The following is an 18933-nucleotide window of genomic DNA, read 5'->3' as shown; positions in this document are numbered from 1 at the left end:
TCAAAAGTCACCTTCTCTCCCGGGAAGGTGTAGATCGTGTCGGTCTAAAGAAAGGCTGCTCCCTTCAGACAATTATTTACTTACTTTTCTCAGACAGAGCAGCGACACCAGGCAGTTCCTTGCCCTCGAGCAGTTCGAGCGAGGCACCACCGCCAGTGGAGACGTGGCTGATCTTGTCCTCGGCACCGTACTTAGCAGCAACGGTAGCAGTGTCACCACCACCAATGATGACGGTAGCGCCGTTCTTGACAGCCGAAACAGCAGCGTCAAGAGTAGCCTTGGTAGCCTCGGCAAATGGCTCCAGCTCAAAGACACCAGGGGGACCGTTCCACAGGATGGTCTTGGATTCGGCAATGGTCTGCTTGTAGAGCTCGACACTCTTCTTGCCAACATCCAGACCCATGTAGCCGTCGGGGATGCCCTGCTCGTCGGTAGCATAACCGGTGTTCGCCTTGGCGTCGAACTTGTCGGCGGTGACATAGTCGACAGGGAGAACAACCTTGACGTTGTGCTTCTTGGCCTTCTCGATGATGTTACCGACGATCTTGCTGCCGGCTTCGTCGAAGAGAGAGTTTCCAATCTTGACGTTCTCGAGGGTCTTCTTGAAGGTGAAAGCCATACCACCGGTGATGATGAGGCTGTTAACCTTGGGGAGGAGGTTGTCGATCAGCTGGATTTTGTCGGAGACCTTGGAGCCACCCAGGATGGCGAGGAAGGGGCGCTGGGGCTCCTCGAGGGCCTTGGCGAAGTACTCAAGCTCCTTCTTGACGAGGAAACCGGAGGCCTTCTGGGGGAGGTCGACACCGACCATGGAGCTGTGGCCGCGGTGGGCGGTACCGAAGGCATCGTCTAGATGGACATTAACAACTGACTTGAGTAGAGCCCGACACCTAGGTTCACTCACTGATGTAGATGTCACCCAGAGCAGTCAGTCCCTTACGGAACTCCGCAACCGCCTCCTTGTCGGCCTTGACCTTGTTGCCAGACTCATCCTTAGAGCTTCCCTCCTCCTCGGCGTGGAAGCGCAGGTTCTCGAGCAGGATGACCTGACCACCGGAGGCGTTATTGACGGTCTCCTCAACCTCCTTGCCAACGCAGTCATCGGTGAAGATGACGTCGCGGCCGAGCAGCTCCTTGAGCTTAGGCACAACGGGCTTCAGGCTATACTTAGGGTTCTTCTTGCCATCCGGACGGCCGAGGTGGGACATGAGAATGACGGCCTTGGCGCCGTTCTCAATAGCATACTTGATGGTGGGGAGAGCACCAACGATACGCTGAGGGTTGGTGATGGTGGTGTTGTCTGTCTTGTCGAGGGGGACGTTGAAGTCAACCTGGTCACAATCGGCGTTAGAGGGGTCAATCAGGAGCTTTATCGGCTTGACGTACTCGGATCAGGACGCGCTTGTCCTTAAGATCCACATCGGTGATGGAAAGCTTGCTGGTGAGAGACATTGTTGCTGAAGCTGTATGGGGAGTGATGAAGGACCAGGAACAGCGAGCGGGGACAGACCGAAGATAAATAAAGCCCGTCAGGACACTAGACCACCTTGAAAATGCTGAAATCGTGTCACGGTGAGTGGCGGGGTATCCAGAATCGCAGAGCTGCCATTTGCTTTGCACAATTTGGTGGGGCTGCCGGTGAGGGAGTGCGGGCTCGGCGGTAGTCGGGCTACTGATGTCATTTCGCGACGGAATGCTTCGGGCTTCACTGCTTCAGGGGACTCGGGAGAACATTGAGCCTGCGCATGGTTAATAACCTCGGATGCGATTGCTCTCCGTTCCCCCTTGAAGCTACGGGGTATATATTGCCGTCCCATTTTCGTCCTCAAGGCCTGAATCCCCCCGCCCTACGCATGGCGGGGCGCTTGAGTTAAGTGTCGAGAAGGTATGTAGGACTGTCCTGCGACATAATAACTTCAAGCTTTATCTGTACTTATTAACAACCTTGTCTGAACCATGAAATGGCTCTACACGCGCCTGAACACCGTTCAACATAACATGATCCAATCCAGATTTACAACGCCTATAAGCATTCAACAAAACAAGAAAAGGTAAGGCAACGAAAGACATCAGGAAACCGGAAGGAAACCGTAATGTGATGAGCCGGCCACATTAGCACCAACCAGTGATGCCCTTTAAACCGTAGCCAAGGAAATCGACCAGGACGAGACCTGCAGCCATATTCCACGAAAGGTGGCCAGGTTGCAGTAAGATCACGCCAATTTGGCAGAACACCAGCTATGAAAACTGTCACTTTAGAGTTTACAGCATAGTAAACAGCTAAAGAGTCTGTTTGAGCATACTCGACTCGTTTATTCTTCCTCGGCAGAGTTTGTAAGGGAAAGGTATGCAGTCCAAGCGATACCAACCGAAGAGACGAAGGGCTACAAATAAAGTTAACAAAAGCAAGACATTGGGGGTGTATAGTATAAACTCACGATTTGGAATTGGATGGGAACAACTCGGAAGTTGAGAACCTGGACCGCAGGCCAGAGGACAAAGTTGGCCTTGAGAGTAGGGATGTAAACGTCCTGGAGTTTGCGAGTCAAGGCGCGTCTACCACCACCCTCAGCAATCGTCATGTAAGAGAAAAAGCAGACCAATCCTATATGCCATTAGCCACGCTCTCATCATTGACTCGGTATGCATACCGAAAGGAGCGAATAGAAGTTGGTCGCACGCCACTCGCTTCAACGCAGAGAATGTCGGGTTCTTCTTAGCGAGAGGGAAAGTTCTCGAAAGGAAGCCAAACCACTGGAATTGGATTGGAGCCATGAAAAAACCGTACGACATGAAGCGAACCAGTCGTTCAAAGTCGAAGGGGGGCGGCGTGTGTTTCGCATGGCCCAATTCTCCCACAGCGGGCGGCTTTTCCTTGTCCAAATCATGAATCTCAATCGAGATGAAATCGTCACCACGGTGCACACCAGTTCGTGCTCTAAAAGCTGTGATCAACTGAGCCACCGTATCCGCTACTCCACCAAGGACCTGGTATACTGTCAGCCATTCATTGTCGAAATACGAGACCGCGAGTTGACATTGCAGCACAGCCATCATTTCAGACACATTGCTTGCGCCTGTACTTCCATCGATCCAATTCAGGTATATATGCATCCCCGTCTCCCGAGCTACCTGGAAGCCAATGGCACTTGCCCGCCAGTACGAATCGCAAGCGATGTGTCTTCAATGAGGCATGTGCTCATGTTCCCTCGCAAGTCCATGGGAGCTTACCGCGTTGGTAACCATAGTCGTAAGGACTGGTTTCTCCGCATAGTAGGAGTTGAATTTAGCCGCCAACCGCGCAGTCGCCGCCATCTCGATTAGAAATATGATAGTATGAAGTAGAGGCTATATAGAGAAAGCAAAAGCACATCAGTACAGCTGCTCAGAGGCAGGTCCGCGTAGGTCCGTGACGCAAGGGAGAGGGAAAGAAAAAGGGCGATCAAAGAAGCCAGCAAGACGGAGACCGAGGCACACGACCTACCAAGCGACCGTAGATATATCTCCTGTTCAACCCATCCAAGACTCTGCGGCGAGTTGTAAAAAGCATTGTGAAAGTATTTGGAGGAAGAGGCTAATAATATAAGTGTGGAGGAGAGGAGCGAAGGCGAGGTCGTGAACCGGTCAGCGACAGTATGACGCAAAGGGAGTTCAACAAGAGCAGTGATGTGACGGGGGGCTGGAGCGTCAAAGTGGATGCCTTGAAGGGACCTAGTCCGCCTGGGTCCAGAGTGACGATAGAAGAACGGCAGAATATAGTAAGGATAAGGTCGATCAAAGGTCTTTTTTTGATAGTTAAACAGTAGATAGAGAAGATGGTGAGTTTGGTTTGGAAGACTATCTATCTGGTCGAGACTTCTCTCGAACGACCCCTCCCACCTTGAACTTTAGTGCAGCCCATGATCCGCACCCTGGACGCCGCGGGCGCTTAGGCGGCTTAGCCCTACCACCCTTGGTGCGCTAGGGGTTTGACATGGGTTTTACCCCGGAGTCTTTGATTGATTCATCCTGCTAGCTATTTTCTCACCATCGTCGATCTCGTTTCAGGATAGGCTGACTGGCGAAGCATTCAAATAATTTCGATTAAAGTCTACTGCTCAGACCTCCGTTCGGTCGTCGAGTCGACGAACACAGTACTAGAGGAGTAAATGCATGTAATCTCAATTCATCTATCTCATTACTACGCTGAGATTGTCTTTGAAGGTCTATGATATACAGCCTAATTCTTCTATGGGCATCGCATTTTTAGCTTTGTTATGAAGCTATACATTCTGTCCCAAAGACAGGATATCAGGGAGGTCCCTAATATCAGTTGTTTCGTTGGTATTTACATCAATTAGACGCACTGATTCCAGTCGTAAAGAGCCAACCGCAAGAGGAAGGAACTTCAGTTCAGTCGCAAAACAAGTACCAGGTAACAATGGCCTAAGAAACACAAGTCAGCTCTGCCCATTGAGGAATATCTCTCGAACACTTACCCAACTCGAACGTCTGTACTCAGACTGACGAGGTCCGCCTCCTGTCCAGCCACGCTCTTCTGCATGGCATGGACGATGTTGTCGTCCGTCACTGCTTCAGCCACCTGATCGCTGCGGCGGTTCGTCATCGACGACGAGGATGGGCGTGCCACGTGCCCTCTAGCGTTCGCCACCTTGCGCCGGGGAATAGCAACCATGGCGAATTTGCGGGGTGCAGCTGAGCGATTCACAATGAACACGTTCCAGGAGAAGGGCTTTCCTACTACCACGCTTGGTGGACCTGAAAAGGACATAGTCACACCCATATCGGTGGCAGAGTAAGCCCTTTCTCTAAGAGAGGTTCGGTTTGTCTGAGCTCCTCCAAGAGCAGTGCCAGCTTGATTCGTTAACGTCGAGAGACTTGTAGGGCGATTAGTCCGCTGTAGAGCCTGACTTGGTGCACCAAAGTTTGGATTTAGCGCCATTGAGAAATCGATATTCGTTGTCCATTGCATCATTATCCGAGGATTGCAATTTTCCGCAACTTTGATGATTGCTTCCAGGGATATGTCCAACGTACTCACAGAAACCGTAGTTGAATCTCTCGAGTCCGGCCCATACTCCGGAGTCAGTTTGTATATGAGAGTCACATCATCCCGTGGATGGCATGTAACGGGTGGGACTAGACCAGGTCCGTCGGTCAAAAGTTCGATCGATCCGTCCGATAACCGCAGCTCTGCTTTATCAAATATCACTTGGCAGTTTAAGAACGGTGTGACTTCGAAATCAAGGCTTGCGATCGTCGTTGGTCGTCCGCTAAACGAATTCAACCTGGAATAACGTATCCTTGCACTTGCAGCGGGCACTATCCGCGTTGGATGACCAGATTCTTGTAGGACATTATAAATAGGATCCTCGCTGTATTTCGCTGGTACCACTCGCAAAAGCCTAGAGGCTGGAAGGAATGGTTCTTTCTGATCGAATGCTGGATCTGTCGCGAGAGGTTGCAGGACGTTGGTCGATGCGGGGACCAAGGACGGTAGGTATACGTCTTCGCGAGAGTCTTGCTGTCGATTATCTGACGGGTTAAGACTAGCGGAGGCAATGAAGATCACGGAGGGGTGTTGAATGCGAATACGGGGGCGCTCTATATAGCCATGATTAGTCCCACCCGGAACAGAGGGGCTGCCATCTTACTAAGGAAAGTCTCGACGTTCCAGATAACGTATACATGGTTTCCTTCTCCTGTTTCACCTTCAAATTCGTTGACAACGACGAGAGGATCGGCTTGTGTGTCCACAGCCCCTGAGAAGATCAGATCCCGAGTCGGTGTTGGATTCTCCGCAACTGCCTCCGCAGGGTCGATAGCAAAGGCATCGATTCGTACTTCGAGGTTCTGAAGATGGGTTTTAAGGCTACTCTGAGAGCAATTGGCGAGTCTTAGAACAATGCGAGGAGTGCAGAACTCATCTATAGCAAGCTGCATATGAGTAAGAGACAAAGCTCGGCGAGGATATAGGATCCCAGCTTACCGAAAAACAGCACAGACCTCTGAGGTATGTATGATAGAACTGAGGGTAAGTCGTCTGCGCCCTCTTCGAGCGCAGATGTCAAAGCCGCTTCTAGATCGATGTTTGAAGCATGGGGAACAACTGTGTCTAGAACAGCATGCCTCAGGAACTCCCCAGGAACATCGGGGCTTTGCATAGCGGGAGCGACAGTCGCTTGCCCACTTCTAGTCCGTGATCAGAGATAGTGCCCTGAAAGAGCATATACTGTTCTAACCATTTATTTAAATAGCAGTGTCATTACGGAATCCAGACCCTTGACCGCGGTGTCGGAAATGGGAAGCATGCAAACATGACAAACACCCGGTCGGGGAAGCTTCTCGCGACGATCTAATTTTCCCCGAACCTCATCGGACGAGATCACAAGCCGCAACGACGTGGGCCTTGGAAAGTTCTCGTCAAGGTGCCAAAATGAATTCAATTAATGCGCCTACCGGGCCTGCTGCGCTGTGGCAGGAGGCTCGCACTCCCGAGGGACGCGCTTACTACTACAACGTCCAGACAAAAGCAACACAATGGACAAAGCCCGTCGAACTGATGACACCTGTAGAGGTCAGTATTGTATCGTTGCGCGCGTGCTCTGCACCTACTGACACTACTTTGTTATATAGCGGGCATTGGCCAACCAGCCATGGAAGGAATACACTGCAGAAGGTGGACGGAAGTACTGGTCCAACTCCGAAACCAAGCAAAGTACATGGGAAATGCCGGAAGTCTACAAGAACGCGCTGGCTCAGGCTCAAGCTGCGCCTGCTGCTCCTGCTGCTCCTGCTGCGTAAGTTCTGGATATATCCATTATCATCAAATCGTGCTAATCAAGTTGTCTATAGAGGTCCGACTTTCGTTGCCGGCGGAGTGAGTTCATTAACATCGTACCAACCGCGTGACCGCGATGACTATGATCGAGGGTATAACGACAATCGTGGAGGCTTTAGTGCTGGTGATGTCAACGGCATTGCGGCTGGTTCAATGCTAGGAACAACACAGGAACCGGACTATGGATCGCTCGAAGAAGCAGAGGGGGCATTCTTGAAGATGCTGAAGCGTCACAATGTCCAGCCTGACTGGACCTGGGAGCAAACAATGCGCGAAACCATCAAGGATCCTCAGTACCGCGCTCTCAAAGACCCTAGGGACCGCAAGGCTGCGTTTGAGAAATATGCGGTCGAGGTTCGCTTGCAGGAAAAAGACCGAGCGAAAGAGAGATTCGCTAAGCTCAGAGCAGATTTCAATACTATGTTGAAACGTCACCCTGATATCAAACACTACACCCGCTGGAAGACCATCCGGCCGATCATTGAAGGCGAAACCATCTTCAGGTCGACCAACGATGAAAACGAACGGCGACAGCTCTTCGAAGAGTATATTCTGGAACTCAAGAAGGAGCACGCCGAAAAAGAAGCTTCTGCGCGCAAAGCCGCCATGGACGAATTAGTAGCTATCCTCAAGTCTTTAGACCTTGAGCCTTACACTCGGTGGTCGGAGGCACAAGCCATCATCCAGTCGAACGAAAGGGTTCAAAACGAGGATAAGTTTAAAGCTCTCAGCAAATCAGATATTTTGACTGCATTTGAGAACCATATCAAATCTCTAGAGCGCGCCTTTAACGATGCACGTCAGCAGCAGAAGGCCGCTAAGGCCAGAAAGGAAAGACATGCTCGTGAACAGTTTGTTGACTTGCTCAAAGAGCTGAGATCCAAGGGTGCCATCAAAGCTGGCACCAAATGGTCTAAGATCTACCCTACAATTCGTGAAGACCCGCGGTACCTTGGCATTCTTGGAAACTCAGGCTCCTCTCCTTTGGATCTTTTCTGGGATGTGATCGAGGAGGAAGAGCGGTCTCTGCGTGGACCTCGTAACGATGTCTTGGATGTCCTTGATGTGAGTGTACCCGAGATATCGATTGTGATAAGTATGCTAACAACTTTCAGGACAACCGATTCGACGTCACCTCTAAAACTACCTTTGAGGAGTTCAGCTCCGTCGTGTCATCCGATCGCCGGACATCCAAAATTGATCCGGATATCCTCCAGGTCATCTTCCAACGTATTCAGGAGAAGGCTCTGCGTAGAAATGAGGAAGAGAAGCACGCAGCAGACCGCCATCAAAGACGCGCCATCGATGCTCTGCGCTCCCGCCTAAAGCGTATAGATCCTCCCCTCCGTTCCACGGACACATGGGAGAAGGTCAAGCCCACACTTGAAAAGTACGACGAATACAAGGCCCTTGAGACCGATGAACTCCGCCAAATCGCCTTCGACAAGGTCATCCGCCGTCTCAGGGAGAAAGAGGAAGATGTCGAGCGGGACCGTGATAGGGACCGCGGCAGCCGCCGAGACCATCACCATGACCGCGATCGCGATCGCGACCGTGAGCGTGATCGTGATCGCAGCCGCGAACATCGCAGCTACAGAGGCGAGCGGCGCGGCCCCTCCAGCCGGCAAAGCCGCACCCCTGAACCAGACGCCTACGAAGCCGACCGCCGCAAAGCCCAGGCCGACCGCGAGCGCTCCTACCGCAAAGCCGCGAGCGGGCTCTCCCCAGTCCGCGAAAGATGGGACGAGCGAGACCGAGATCGGGACCGAGACCGTGACCGTCGTGACCGCGAGCGCGATCGGGAGCGAAGCACCCGCTCACTTAGCCACTACGACCGCGAGCGCCGCGACCGCGAAGAAGAGCGCGAACGCCTTTACCGCACCCGTGGTGATCCGCGCGGTAGCCGCGACGAGCTCGACTACGGCGGTGACTCTCGGAGCACGGCTAGCGTCACTGTAAGCAATGACCGGCGACGGAGGCGCGACAGCGATGCGGAAAGCGTGGCGAGTCGCTCCACGAAGCGGTACCGACGCGATAGCCGTGATCGGGAGGGCAGGAAAGATAGGGAGCGCAGGGAGCGCACGCCTACTTCAGGTGCTGCTGCTTCCACCGCGGATGCTGCGGCTGAAGAAGCAAAGGAGGAAAAGGCTGTGCATTCTGGCAGTGAGGAGGGGGAGATCGAGGAGGACTAGATGTTGCTTGCATATAGGATAATGTAGTTTATGTCAGCTTCGGTGGGGAAATCTATTGTATAGCTGCAGGGCTGCTTCAGCCTGTGATCTATCTTATTTATAATTATGTTAAGGCTTGCATGCTGGTACTGTTCTTACTGCAAACCACTGCTATAAGCTTCCATTGAGTGATGTCAGCAATCAAATTCTCAAGAAGTAGGTGGTTGTCTTTTCCTGGGGAGAAGCAAATGGGAAGATGTATTAATTCTATTCCCATGTGCATCTAGGCCCATCGTCCCCTATCTGGGCTTCTGGGTTTAACAAGGAAGTATAAAAGAAGAAGGGGCGAGAGGGTCACCATATATAAACAAGACATTACGCACTGTCTGAACGACGGGGTATGTCTTCCGTGGCTAGAGCTTGAAGCTCTGAATGATGACCCTAAGTAGGAATCGTAGGTGGCTGTTTATCTATGCATATTATAATACTATACCTCGTAAAACGGTGGCTCTTGTTAATGTGATTATGTATGATACCCTTGATTTGCCAGCTATCATCACATACCCGTGTTGACTAGCGAAGTTGTTCGATTTATATATTCAAACTACTAGTCCTAGGTTAGTGATGACGCAAGATCTTCAATACTACAACGTCATTCAATCTGACAAGATATGGTAGGATACATGATAGTAAGATCTACGATGTACTTCATTCTAGCAATCAACATCTTCATGGCAGTATGATCCTGCGCAGTCATAGTCGGGAAAACCTCGGAACTTTTGTAACAAGCTCAACAACTCCAGCGGTATCATGCCAACCAGAAAAAGTAAAAGAAAACCGTTGCCCATGGAAAGAATGAAAAAAGAACCAAACATAGAATATGAACAAGAAAACTACCATATACTCAGTCCCCGCCAGAATCGGACTATAAAAGTGCCTCTACTTGGAAATGTAGGCATTTGCGGAGGGGCGGATAGAAGAGTTGACGACGATGCGCAATGAGCGACGGTTAGACTTTGCCTGGATGAAGATGATCCCGGAGTCGAGTCGAAGCGGGCAGAATCTAGTTCCGATAATCAATCAAGAACCACTTACTGCTTCGAGTTGAACTATGCTTGTCACCGAGGCCTCGCCCTCTTCATCATCCTCCTCCTTGGACATTCCCTCCGCATCGCCGAAAAGCTCAACACCGCCCCGGGGACGTCGCTGTGGCTGACTCGCTGATGCCTCGGTAACGCCGAAAAACGCCCCTATTCTAAGGATTCTCCTGAACCTGCGACGAGGGTGATGGTGTCGCTGGTAGGAGTCGCGTCCATCACGTCTGTGAGGCACACGATCATGTCTCTCTGGGATGCCCTCTTCATTTCTCTTCTTCTAAGAAGTACTACAGCGAGTATATTAGCACAGCACAGAGTCAAAAATGTAGAGGAACACTTACGAAGTTACCAGCCAGCTTCTGCTCCTGATCCATCTGACTGTTGTACTTGTTGATACGAGGGCGGTAGCTGTTGGGGTCACGACGGAAGGTGACATCGAGGCTCCTCAAGAAGCTGTTGCATCCGGTGACCAGAGACTCAGGAGTGTTCGCGTGCGCGTCAACAGACGGCTTACCATCGAACACAATGACGCGGTCGGCAAGATAGGTGGCCATGATGAAATCGTGCTCGACAATGAAGGCGGTCTTCTTGGTGTGCATGATGAAACGCTTGATGACCTTGGCGGCCACGATACGCTGCTCGGAGTCGAGGTAGGCACTAGGCTCGTCAATAAGGTAGATGTCCGCAGGCATTCCGAGAGCCAAGACAATGGCGACACGTTGCAATTCACCACCAGACAGGTTCTGGACTTCCTGGTCAATGAAGTCATCAATCTTGAGGGGCTTGTAGACGTCGGTCTGGAATTGAGGCGACAAGAAGGCAGCCTTGATCTTCTTGAAGAAGAGTTGGCGAACGGTTCCTTGAAACTTGGGGGTGATTTTCTGAGGCTTCATGCTAATGTTCATGCGAGGGATCTGGACGTTGCCGTCAGGCTTCTCGGCACCCGCAAGCATTCTGCAGAAAGTGGTCTTTCCGGTTCCATTCTCTCCCATCATGACGACGATTTCAGAATCAGTGAAGTCACCAGCGTCGATCTTCAAGTGGAAGTTTCCAAGCGTCTTCTCCATGCTCGGATACTTGAACGCACGGTTTTTGTCAATGACAAAGTCGTCTCCGGCTTCAGCGAGACGGAAAGTGAGAGAATCCTCACGGAATCGCAAGTTCTCGGTTGGGATGTGTCCGTCCAGGAAGATGTTGATACCTTCACGCACCGAAGAAGGCAGGGTAACGACACCGTAAACCGCAGGCTTACCGTAAAGCACGCAGATGAAATCGGAAAGATAATCGAGGACGGACAAATCGTGCTCGACAACAATGACGTAGTCATCAGGACGCAGGAGGTCACGGATAGAGCGGGCAGCGGCGAGACGCTGCTTAACATCGAGGTAAGAGGACGGCTCGTCGAACATGTAGCTGATTAAAGCGTTAGAGATCGAATATCGCCCCTTAAAAGACCAGGCACTTACACATCAGCTTTCTGAACGCAGACGAGACCAATGGCGAATCGCTGGAGCTCTCCACCAGAAAGATGGTCAATGTCACGGTTCTGGACCTGTCTGAGTTCTATTTTGTGACATTAGTGTTGGTTAACGAGCCCGGCAGACAATCTTCGTACCTAGGTTGTCGAGGGTCTCCTCCATGTTGCCGAGTTGAGCGCGGGCCTTGATGAGGTCTCCGACATTCTTGGTAGGGCCCTTTACGGCTCGTGGAATCTGATCGACGTACTGAGGCTTGACGACGGCCTTCAGATCATCCTCCAGCACCTTTGTGAAATAGTCTGCTAATGTCAGATGCAGGTGTCATCCAAACAGAAGGAATAACCTACTCTGCAATTCGGAACCACGGAAATATCTCAGAATTTCCTCCCAGTCCGGCGGGTTATCATAGCGACCAAGGTTGGGCTTCAGTTTTCCAGAGAGAATCTTCAAAGCTGTACTCTTTCCGATACCGTTTGTTCCAACAAGACCAAGAACCTGACCAGGACGGGGCATAGGAAGGCGATGCAGTTTAAAGCTGTTGGCGGAGTAACGGTGTGTGACCTGGCTTTCCAAGTTGGTAGGCAGGTTGATGATATGGATGGCACCGAAAGGGCATTTCTTTGGGCAGATACCGCAACCGATACAGAGGCGCTCGGAGATGAAAGCAATCTTGGACTCGGGGGTGACTTCAATGCAAAGTTTTCCGGTACGGACGACGGGACAGGACTTTTTACATTCTTGACGACATTTCTAGTGCACGGGTAGTCGAGTCAGTGATCAAGTAGCGCTGTTGATCTAGGTTGAATTTCCGCTCACCTTGGGTTTGCACTGTCGGACGCGTTGAAATGAGTATATGACGTTCACACATAATTAGCGGGGTACTGAAGACTCACTTTGTCAGTGCTGACAATAGCAATACTGGAGAACATAATGTTAGCTGCGAAGCCATGTGAAGTAAGGCGCTCATACCGAGTAAGTTTGTCAGACATGGTGTTTGGGAGGAATTGAAGACGCGAGGAACCAGAACAATATGATTAGGCCTGGAACCAAGAGAATAGAGAAAGCAAAAGCGCAAGTTGGATCACCGGGGCAGGGCCTATTCGCGACAAGGGTACGGGCCTAAAGCAGACGATACCAGATATCCGCGCAGCAACCACCAGGATCAAGAATAGGGAGACGTTGCGTAGATTCAACGAGGAGGGGCTCTCGAGACAGAAATCTATGCCAGGCCTGATTGTGGGCACTGATTAATGCCTAAGGCTGTTAAACCTATTATTTCCCCGTTGACTGATTGGACCAAGGAACGGCCTTGGAAGCTGCGACGGAAAAGACGTTGATCCGCGCCGTACCACACGTGACAGGTTGCCGCCGCTAGTCCAGGAATGGACTCGCTTGGAAGTCCGCTAAGCCAAACAAGGCTTGATGAGAAGTGGCAGCCTGAAGGCTCAGGCCGGCAGCCAATCCCTTCGCTGTGACTCGCCCGTCCCCCCAGCCCGACGTCCAACTCTTCCCTCTAACACTCCCTCATCATATTCTCAGCGGCCTCCCATCATTCCTTTGCTGCTCTCCACCGTCTCATCCCATCCACCCCCTCCCCTTCCCCCACCTTTCTTTTCTATTTTTTCACAATTCTTTTCCTTGTTTTGCGGTGATCCGGGGTCACCAAGCTATGGATTGTAAGTAATTAATTTCTCTTGTTGTGATCTTCGACGTGTCCTGGTGCTGCCGCCTGAGTACATCTCTACTGCCTCGACCCACCTAAGAATCAATGATATCTTCACGTTTCTTGGACTCAGGGTCTTCTAGATTCTTTCAAGTCGAAATTAGCCTCTGTTTCTCTTACTGAATCTAGTTTCACTCCTGTCCTCCCTCCTGCAATTGCAGGGTTTTTACTGTGCCCGTTCCGTCGCGTCTCATTTAACCCATCATCAAAATCATGTCAATGCATCATACTTTCATCTCCTGTCCTATTCTCCCGGGTTTATAGCTTCAAATCATGATGATCTGGGTCGCATAACGCTGCTCTACAATCCTCTGTGCCTTCCAACTCTCCCCGAGCCTGTCTCGAGTCACAATGCTGATGTCTTTCACGATCCATAGCAACTAGCATGGTGATCCCATCTACCTCCGAACCCGGGGTCACAAGTGCCTTCGTCAACGGGTATTCGGTGTCCCCCGTTACCGATGCTGCCAGATTCCACAATGAGCTGGAAGCAGACGACCATGAGGGTCCTGTCCCCCAATCCCCCGAAGATGACGCTGTCTCCGAGTCCCCCTCCTCCGCCGATCCCGCGGACGATTCGTACAATGGCGATTCTCCTGACGCAGAGGGAGAAGATGATGAGTATGGGATGGAAAACAGCGTAAAAGCTAGTAGCCCGTCCGATGCTGAAAATTCTTCCTCCCCTGAACCCTCACGGGGCACGAAGCGCAAATCGCCGTCTGTTGATGATGCGGACCTCATTCGACAGAATCCTGATCTATACGGTCTTCGTCGTAGTGGTCGAGCTCGCACGACGCGTCAGATCGCTGATTCCTCCTCAGACTCCGACTCCGATGACGTGGCACCTCGTTCTAAGCGTCGGCGGCCTGCCGCCTCACATCTGTCGTCCAAACTCCCCTCACGGTCTGCAACACAATCAACGTACTCTGACGACTCGGATAGCGATGAGTATGGTGGTAGTCGTGCTCGTGCGAGCAAGGCGAAACGTCGGCGACTACTTCAAGCCTCCGCGAACAACGTTCCTTCCCATGCCGAGGTTCGCTTCTCGACGCGAAATGCTGCTAAGGTTTCGAACTATAATGAAGATGACGATGACTCAATGTTTGAGGATGATGTAGACGATTTAACACCAAACTACTGGGTAAACACCGTGGATGACGACCGACCAGCTATAGACGTTGTGCTCAACCATCGTCCCAAGGAGAGTGTCGATCCGAGTGACCCTGATGTTGATCGTCATCAGTTCGAGTTCTATATAAAATGGCAAGAAAAGTCTCATTATCACGCAACGTGGGAGACGACAGAAAGCTTGGCCAACTGTCGGAGTACCCGCCGGCTTGATAATTACGTCCGGAAGGTTCTCGCCGAAGACCTTCGCTTGAATTACGACGAAGGTGTCCCCCCAGAGGATCGCGAGAAATGGAACCTCGATCGCGAAAGAGATGTTGATGCCATCGAGGATCACAAGATTGTGGAGCGAGTAATTGGAATGCGCGACGGGGAAGATGGCACCGAATACCTGGTGAAATGGAAGCGCCTGTTCTATGATTCTTGTACATGGGAGAGTGAAGAGTTGGTTAGTAACATCGCTCAACGCGAGATAGACCGTTTCCTAGATCGATCTTCGCGACCGCCCGTGTCAGATAAGAAGGAGTCACAGCCCAGCTCTCGCAAACCGTTCGAACCAATCAAGGGGACACCAAGCTTCTTACACAATGGGCAGCTCAAGGAGTTCCAAGTGAAAGGTGTCAACTTTATGGCATTCAACTGGGTAAAGAATCGCAACGTCGTCCTGGCAGATGAAATGGGGTTGGGGAAAACAGTACAAACGGTTGCTTTCATCAGTTGGCTGCGCCATGTCCGAAATCAGCAGGGTCCCTTTGTGGTCGTCGTTCCCTTGTCTACTATGCCGTCCTGGGCAGAGACGTTTGACAATTGGTCTCCCGACCTCAACTACATCGTTTATAACGGAAACGAAGCTTCTCGGAACGTCCTCAAAGAACATGAACTTATGGTGGACGGCAATCCTCGGCGACCCAAATTCAATGTGCTCTTGACCACCTACGAGTATGTTTTGGTGGACTCGACCTTCCTCAGCCAGTTCAACTGGCAATTTATGGCGGTAGACGAGGCTCACCGGCTGAAAAACCGGGACTCTCAGCTCTATATCAAGCTTCGGGAATTCAACTCCCCCGCCCGCCTCCTCATAACCGGTACCCCGATTCAGAATAACCTAGCCGAGCTTTCCGCTCTCTTGGATTTTCTGAATCCTGGCTTGATCACTGTCGATGCTGACATGGACTTGAACTCTGAGGCAGCCTCGGAGAAACTGGCCCAGTTGACCAAGGCCATCTCGCCTTTCATGCTGCGACGGACGAAGTCCAAAGTCGAGTCTGATCTTCCCCCCAAGACAGAGAAAATTATTCGCGTCGAGCTTTCTGATGTCCAGTTGGAGTACTACAAGAACATCCTCACTAAGAATTACGCTGCCTTGAACGAAGGCACGAAGGGCCAAAAGCAATCGCTCCTCAACATCATGATGGAGCTGAAAAAAGCAAGTAACCATCCCTTCATGTTCCCGAATGCGGAAGCCAAGATCCTTGAAGGAAGCACTCGTCGGGAAGACGTGCTGCGAGCCATGATCACAAGCAGCGGAAAGATGATGCTTCTCGATCAACTTCTCGCCAAACTGAAGCGAGATGGGCACCGTGTTCTGATCTTCAGCCAAATGGTGAAAATGCTTGACATTTTGGGAGACTACATGGAGTTCCGCGGTTACACTTACCAACGCCTTGACGGCACAATCCCTTCAGCGTCGCGTCGCCTTGCTATTGAGCACTACAATGCTCCGGATAGCAGTGATTTTGCATTTATCCTATCCACACGAGCCGGTGGTCTCGGAATCAACCTTATGACTGCCGATACCGTTGTCCTGTTCGACTCCGATTGGAATCCTCAAGCTGATCTTCAGGCAATGGCAAGAGCGCACCGTATCGGTCAAACGAGGCCTGTCAGCGTGTATCGTTTGGTCTCCAAAGATACCGTTGAAGAAGAGGTGATTGAGCGAGCACGTAACAAGCTTCTCCTCGAGTTCATCACTATCCAGCGAGGCGTCACCGACAAGGAAGCTTCCGAGATTCAGAACAAAATGGCACGAGGTGGCATCACTCTTGGCGAGCCGAATTCCACTGATGACATTTCTCGAATTCTCAAGCGCCGTGGTCAGAGAATGTTCGAGCAAACCGGCAATCAGGCGAAGCTGGAGCAGCTTGACATTGACTCAGTACTCGCAAATGCTGAGTTACACCAGACGGAGCAAGCTGAGGGCATTCAAGCCGACGGTGGCGAAGAATTCCTCAAAGCATTTGACTATGTTGACATTAAGGTTGACGATCTTACCTGGGACGATATCATCCCCAAGGAGCAACTCGAGGAGATCAAGGCGGAGGAAAAGAAGAAAGCGGACGAAAGGTACCTCGCAGATGTTATCGAGCAGAATCGACCGCGCAAGCGGAATGCTGCTGGTGAAGAAAGAGATACCCGCGCTGAAAGAAAAGCCAAGCGACAAGCTCGGGTACAGGTCAGCATGAACGATGATGATGGCGACGACTCGGAACCCAGTGTGAGAGCTGATCCAAAGCGTCCACTTGTGGAGAAGGAGTATCGTCACCTTCTCCGGTCCTATTTACGTTATGGTAATATTGACGACCGAGAAGAGGAGGTTATCCGCGAAGCCCGCCTGGCGGAACGTGATAGGGACACTGTCAAAGCCGCACTGCGTGAGATAACTGACAAAGCGGCGGCGCTGGTTAAAGAGGACGTGCAACGAATGGAGGCTCTTGAGAATGCTGGCAAGGTTCTTACTAAAAAGGAGAGAAAAGCGGTTTTGTTCGATCTCCACGGTGTTAAACGTCTCAATGCGTATACCATCGTCGAGCGCCCGGCAGAGATGCGTGTGCTAAAGGAAGCACTGCATGCGGTTCCTGACTTTAGGAGCTTCCGTGTTCCAGAAGCTACGAAAGCACCCGATTATTCATGTCCATGGGGAGCCCGGGAAGACGGAATGCTCTGCGTCGGTATCTCTCGCCACGGGTATGGTGCCTGGGCGCAGATCCGGGACGACCCTGACTTAGCCTTGGGAGACAAATTTTTCCTTGAAGAACACCGAGTTGAGCGTAAGACGGAGCGACTGAATGGAGAAGACAAATCCACGAAGTCTCCTGGCGCTGTCCACCTTGTTCGGAGAGCTGATTACCTCCTCTCCATCCTCCGAGACAAGGCCAGTAATGGCTCTAGTACTACAGCCAAGCGGGCGGTGGAGAACCATCATCGCAATGCGCGAAAGAGCACTTCTCGGCCACACGCAAGCGCAAGTGTGTCGGCATCTCCCGCCCCGTCACTTCAACGCAAGGGTCACCGCGAGCAAGAACGAACTCGGCATCGGTCTCATACTCACGGTGGCCGAGACAGCATGGAACGGCACCATACCCCAAATCGCGATTCCCGTGCCCGCTCCATACACGAAAACGAGCGCCGCCATAGACCGTCCGACGCGTCGAGTGAAGATGTCCGCCGTCGAAAAAACAGCGAGAATGGCCACTCAGCGAGCAAGGAGGACATGTCACGCCGCTTCTTCAAGCCCATCCGTGATGAGCTCAAGAAGGTCGCGGATGTCACCAAAGATAATTTCCCGAACAAGACAGAGCGCGCTTCTGAGCTCCGACGTCTGCTCAACAAGATTGGTGACTTTATCAACAGCAACCTGCGGGGAGAGAATTCCGGTTCTCTCTCCTCCCTCGAAACTCGTTTATGGTATGTTGACTGCAGTATATTACCTCAAGACGCCCTCTAACATCATGAACAGGCACTATGTCTCCGTCAATTACTGGCCCAACAAAGATGCCGGGGGAGCCAAACTCATGGAGATGTATCACAAACTGATTGATATTCACAAGAAATCGGCTGCAGCTCAAGCTCCCTCCAACGGAGACTAAAGGCTCTTCAACTGCAGCAAAAAGCGCTTGTTTCCGAATTTGTTCAAACACTTTTTACTCTTATTGTTCTCATTATGCATACTTGGGAAAGCATGGCGACGGCGTCTGGTGTGGTCCACCACAGGGAACTCTGAACATCATTTCCTCGCAGTGGTCTTGATACGATGTTGCATGAGTCATCTCCTGTTTTTTCTTTATCTCTTTTGGCTCTTTGTCTCCTTATTACCATTTGTTTGGAACGAACCGGGCTCGGGTTCAGGTTCAGCTGTATTTCTTCTACATCTTCATCCTTATCATTATTCAGCGCTACCTCTACATACCCCCCTACTTCCTCCACTACACCTATCTAGATCCGAACGAACCCCTTCCCATCTGCGCTGGCGTTGGCGTTGGAGGTCTGAGACTGTTTGCGGGCATTTATGTATCCTACCACTATCCATTCTGGGTGATATGTTGAAATGTTGTTAGACTCCCTTTCTCTTTATTCCCCTGTCGTCTAAGCCTGCGTATGTTATACCATCCATGAACGTATGAAGTTGTGGGGTGGCTGGCTACCTACCTACCTGACCTGACAGGATTAACTATCTGATAATACAAGATGAGATATGTTCAGGACTCGAGATGCGTGT

At 51.3% G+C, this 18933-nt stretch overlaps 6 protein-coding genes across 6 annotated transcripts; 2 read left to right on the top strand and 4 right to left on the bottom strand.

Annotated features, from left to right (window-relative positions):
* Window positions 1-76: 76 nt before the first annotated feature.
* On the bottom strand, window positions 77-1452 carry pgkA (phosphoglycerate kinase pgkA; the record flags this gene model as incomplete). The annotated part of the gene is made up of 3 exons (XM_073726701.1): window positions 77-849; window positions 905-1331; window positions 1387-1452. 3 exons carry the CDS (start codon window positions 1450-1452, stop codon window positions 77-79), a joined length of 1266 nt encoding a protein of 421 aa, XP_073584595.1.
* Window positions 1453-1882: 430 nt separating this feature from the next.
* Window positions 1883-3843, bottom strand: BDW74DRAFT_13865 (Mpv17/PMP22 family protein). Its single transcript, XM_073722469.1, has 5 exons — window positions 3485-3843; window positions 3232-3348; window positions 2652-2988; window positions 2439-2605; window positions 1883-2384 (listed from the first exon to the last, which is right to left on the bottom strand). Exons 1-5 carry the CDS (start codon window positions 3548-3550, stop codon window positions 2313-2315), a joined length of 759 nt encoding a protein of 252 aa, XP_073584594.1. The 5' UTR covers window positions 3551-3843; the 3' UTR covers window positions 1883-2312.
* Window positions 3844-4262: 419 nt separating this feature from the next.
* BDW74DRAFT_177565 (TRAPP trafficking subunit Trs65 domain-containing protein) lies at window positions 4263-6164 on the bottom strand (the record flags this gene model as incomplete). Its single annotated transcript, XM_073728929.1, has 4 exons — window positions 4263-4425; window positions 4479-5604; window positions 5655-5927; window positions 5990-6164. 4 exons carry the CDS (start codon window positions 6162-6164, stop codon window positions 4263-4265), a joined length of 1737 nt encoding a protein of 578 aa, XP_073584593.1.
* Window positions 6165-6358: 194 nt separating this feature from the next.
* Window positions 6359-9200, top strand: BDW74DRAFT_152187 (snoRNA-splicing protein PRP40). Its single transcript, XM_073724319.1, has 4 exons — window positions 6359-6577; window positions 6637-6800; window positions 6856-7906; window positions 7957-9200. The coding sequence occupies exons 1-4, from the start codon at window positions 6437-6439 to the stop codon at window positions 9031-9033; spliced, it is 2433 nt and encodes an 810-aa protein (XP_073584592.1). The 5' UTR covers window positions 6359-6436; the 3' UTR covers window positions 9034-9200.
* Window positions 9201-10220: 1020 nt separating this feature from the next.
* Window positions 10221-12393, bottom strand: BDW74DRAFT_13731 (uncharacterized protein). The gene is made up of 4 exons (XM_073722435.1): window positions 11935-12393; window positions 11725-11886; window positions 11576-11672; window positions 10221-11522 (listed from the first exon to the last, which is right to left on the bottom strand). Exons 1-4 carry the CDS (start codon window positions 12098-12100, stop codon window positions 10427-10429), a joined length of 1521 nt encoding a protein of 506 aa, XP_073584591.1. The 5' UTR covers window positions 12101-12393; the 3' UTR covers window positions 10221-10426.
* Window positions 12394-13123: 730 nt separating this feature from the next.
* BDW74DRAFT_152183 (chromatin-remodeling ATPase CHD1) lies at window positions 13124-18912 on the top strand. The gene is made up of 3 exons (XM_073724318.1): window positions 13124-13263; window positions 13688-18122; window positions 18175-18912. The coding sequence occupies exons 1-3, from the start codon at window positions 13257-13259 to the stop codon at window positions 18302-18304; spliced, it is 4572 nt and encodes a 1523-aa protein (XP_073584590.1). The 5' UTR covers window positions 13124-13256; the 3' UTR covers window positions 18305-18912.
* The last annotated feature ends 21 nt before the right edge of the window (window positions 18913-18933 follow it).

The sequence above is a fragment of the Aspergillus multicolor genome, assembly GCF_047715735.1.
Source record: "Aspergillus multicolor strain CBS 133.54 unplaced genomic scaffold BDW74scaffold_10, whole genome shotgun sequence".
NCBI classification, from domain to species: domain Eukaryota; kingdom Fungi; phylum Ascomycota; class Eurotiomycetes; order Eurotiales; family Aspergillaceae; genus Aspergillus; species Aspergillus multicolor.
The sequence above is the reverse complement of the archived record's forward strand: the minus strand, read 5'-3'. Positions and strand labels throughout refer to the sequence as shown.

Bases quoted from the DNA above. Each gene is read 5' to 3' on its own strand.
- BDW74DRAFT_13865 (XM_073722469.1), bottom strand. From the start codon at position 3,550: ATGCTTTTTACAACTCGCCGCAGAGTCTTGGATGGGTTGAACAGGAGA. The intron at 2,989-3,231 runs GTAAGCTCCCAT...ACAGTATACCAG, and splicing joins CGACTATGGTTACCAACGCG to GTCCTTGGTGGAGTAGCGGA. The intron at 2,606-2,651 runs GTATGCATACCG...AATGGCATATAG, and splicing joins ACTTCTATTCGCTCCTTTCG to GATTGGTCTGCTTTTTCTCT.
- BDW74DRAFT_152187 (XM_073724319.1), top strand. From the start codon at position 6,437: ATGAATTCAATTAATGCGCCTACCGGGCCTGCTGCGCTGTGGCAGGAG. The intron at 6,578-6,636 runs GTCAGTATTGTA...TTTGTTATATAG, and splicing joins AACTGATGACACCTGTAGAG to CGGGCATTGGCCAACCAGCC. The intron at 7,907-7,956 runs GTGAGTGTACCC...AACAACTTTCAG, and splicing joins ATGTCTTGGATGTCCTTGAT to GACAACCGATTCGACGTCAC.
- BDW74DRAFT_13731 (XM_073722435.1), bottom strand. From the start codon at position 12,100: ATGCCCCGTCCTGGTCAGGTTCTTGGTCTTGTTGGAACAAACGGTATC. The intron at 11,887-11,934 runs GTAGGTTATTCC...TGACATTAGCAG, and splicing joins CCGTGGTTCCGAATTGCAGA to ACTATTTCACAAAGGTGCTG. The intron at 11,673-11,724 runs GTACGAAGATTG...GTCACAAAATAG, and splicing joins GGAGACCCTCGACAACCTAG to AACTCAGACAGGTCCAGAAC.
- BDW74DRAFT_152183 (XM_073724318.1), top strand. The intron at 18,123-18,174 runs GTATGTTGACTG...CATCATGAACAG, and splicing joins TCCCTCGAAACTCGTTTATG to GCACTATGTCTCCGTCAATT.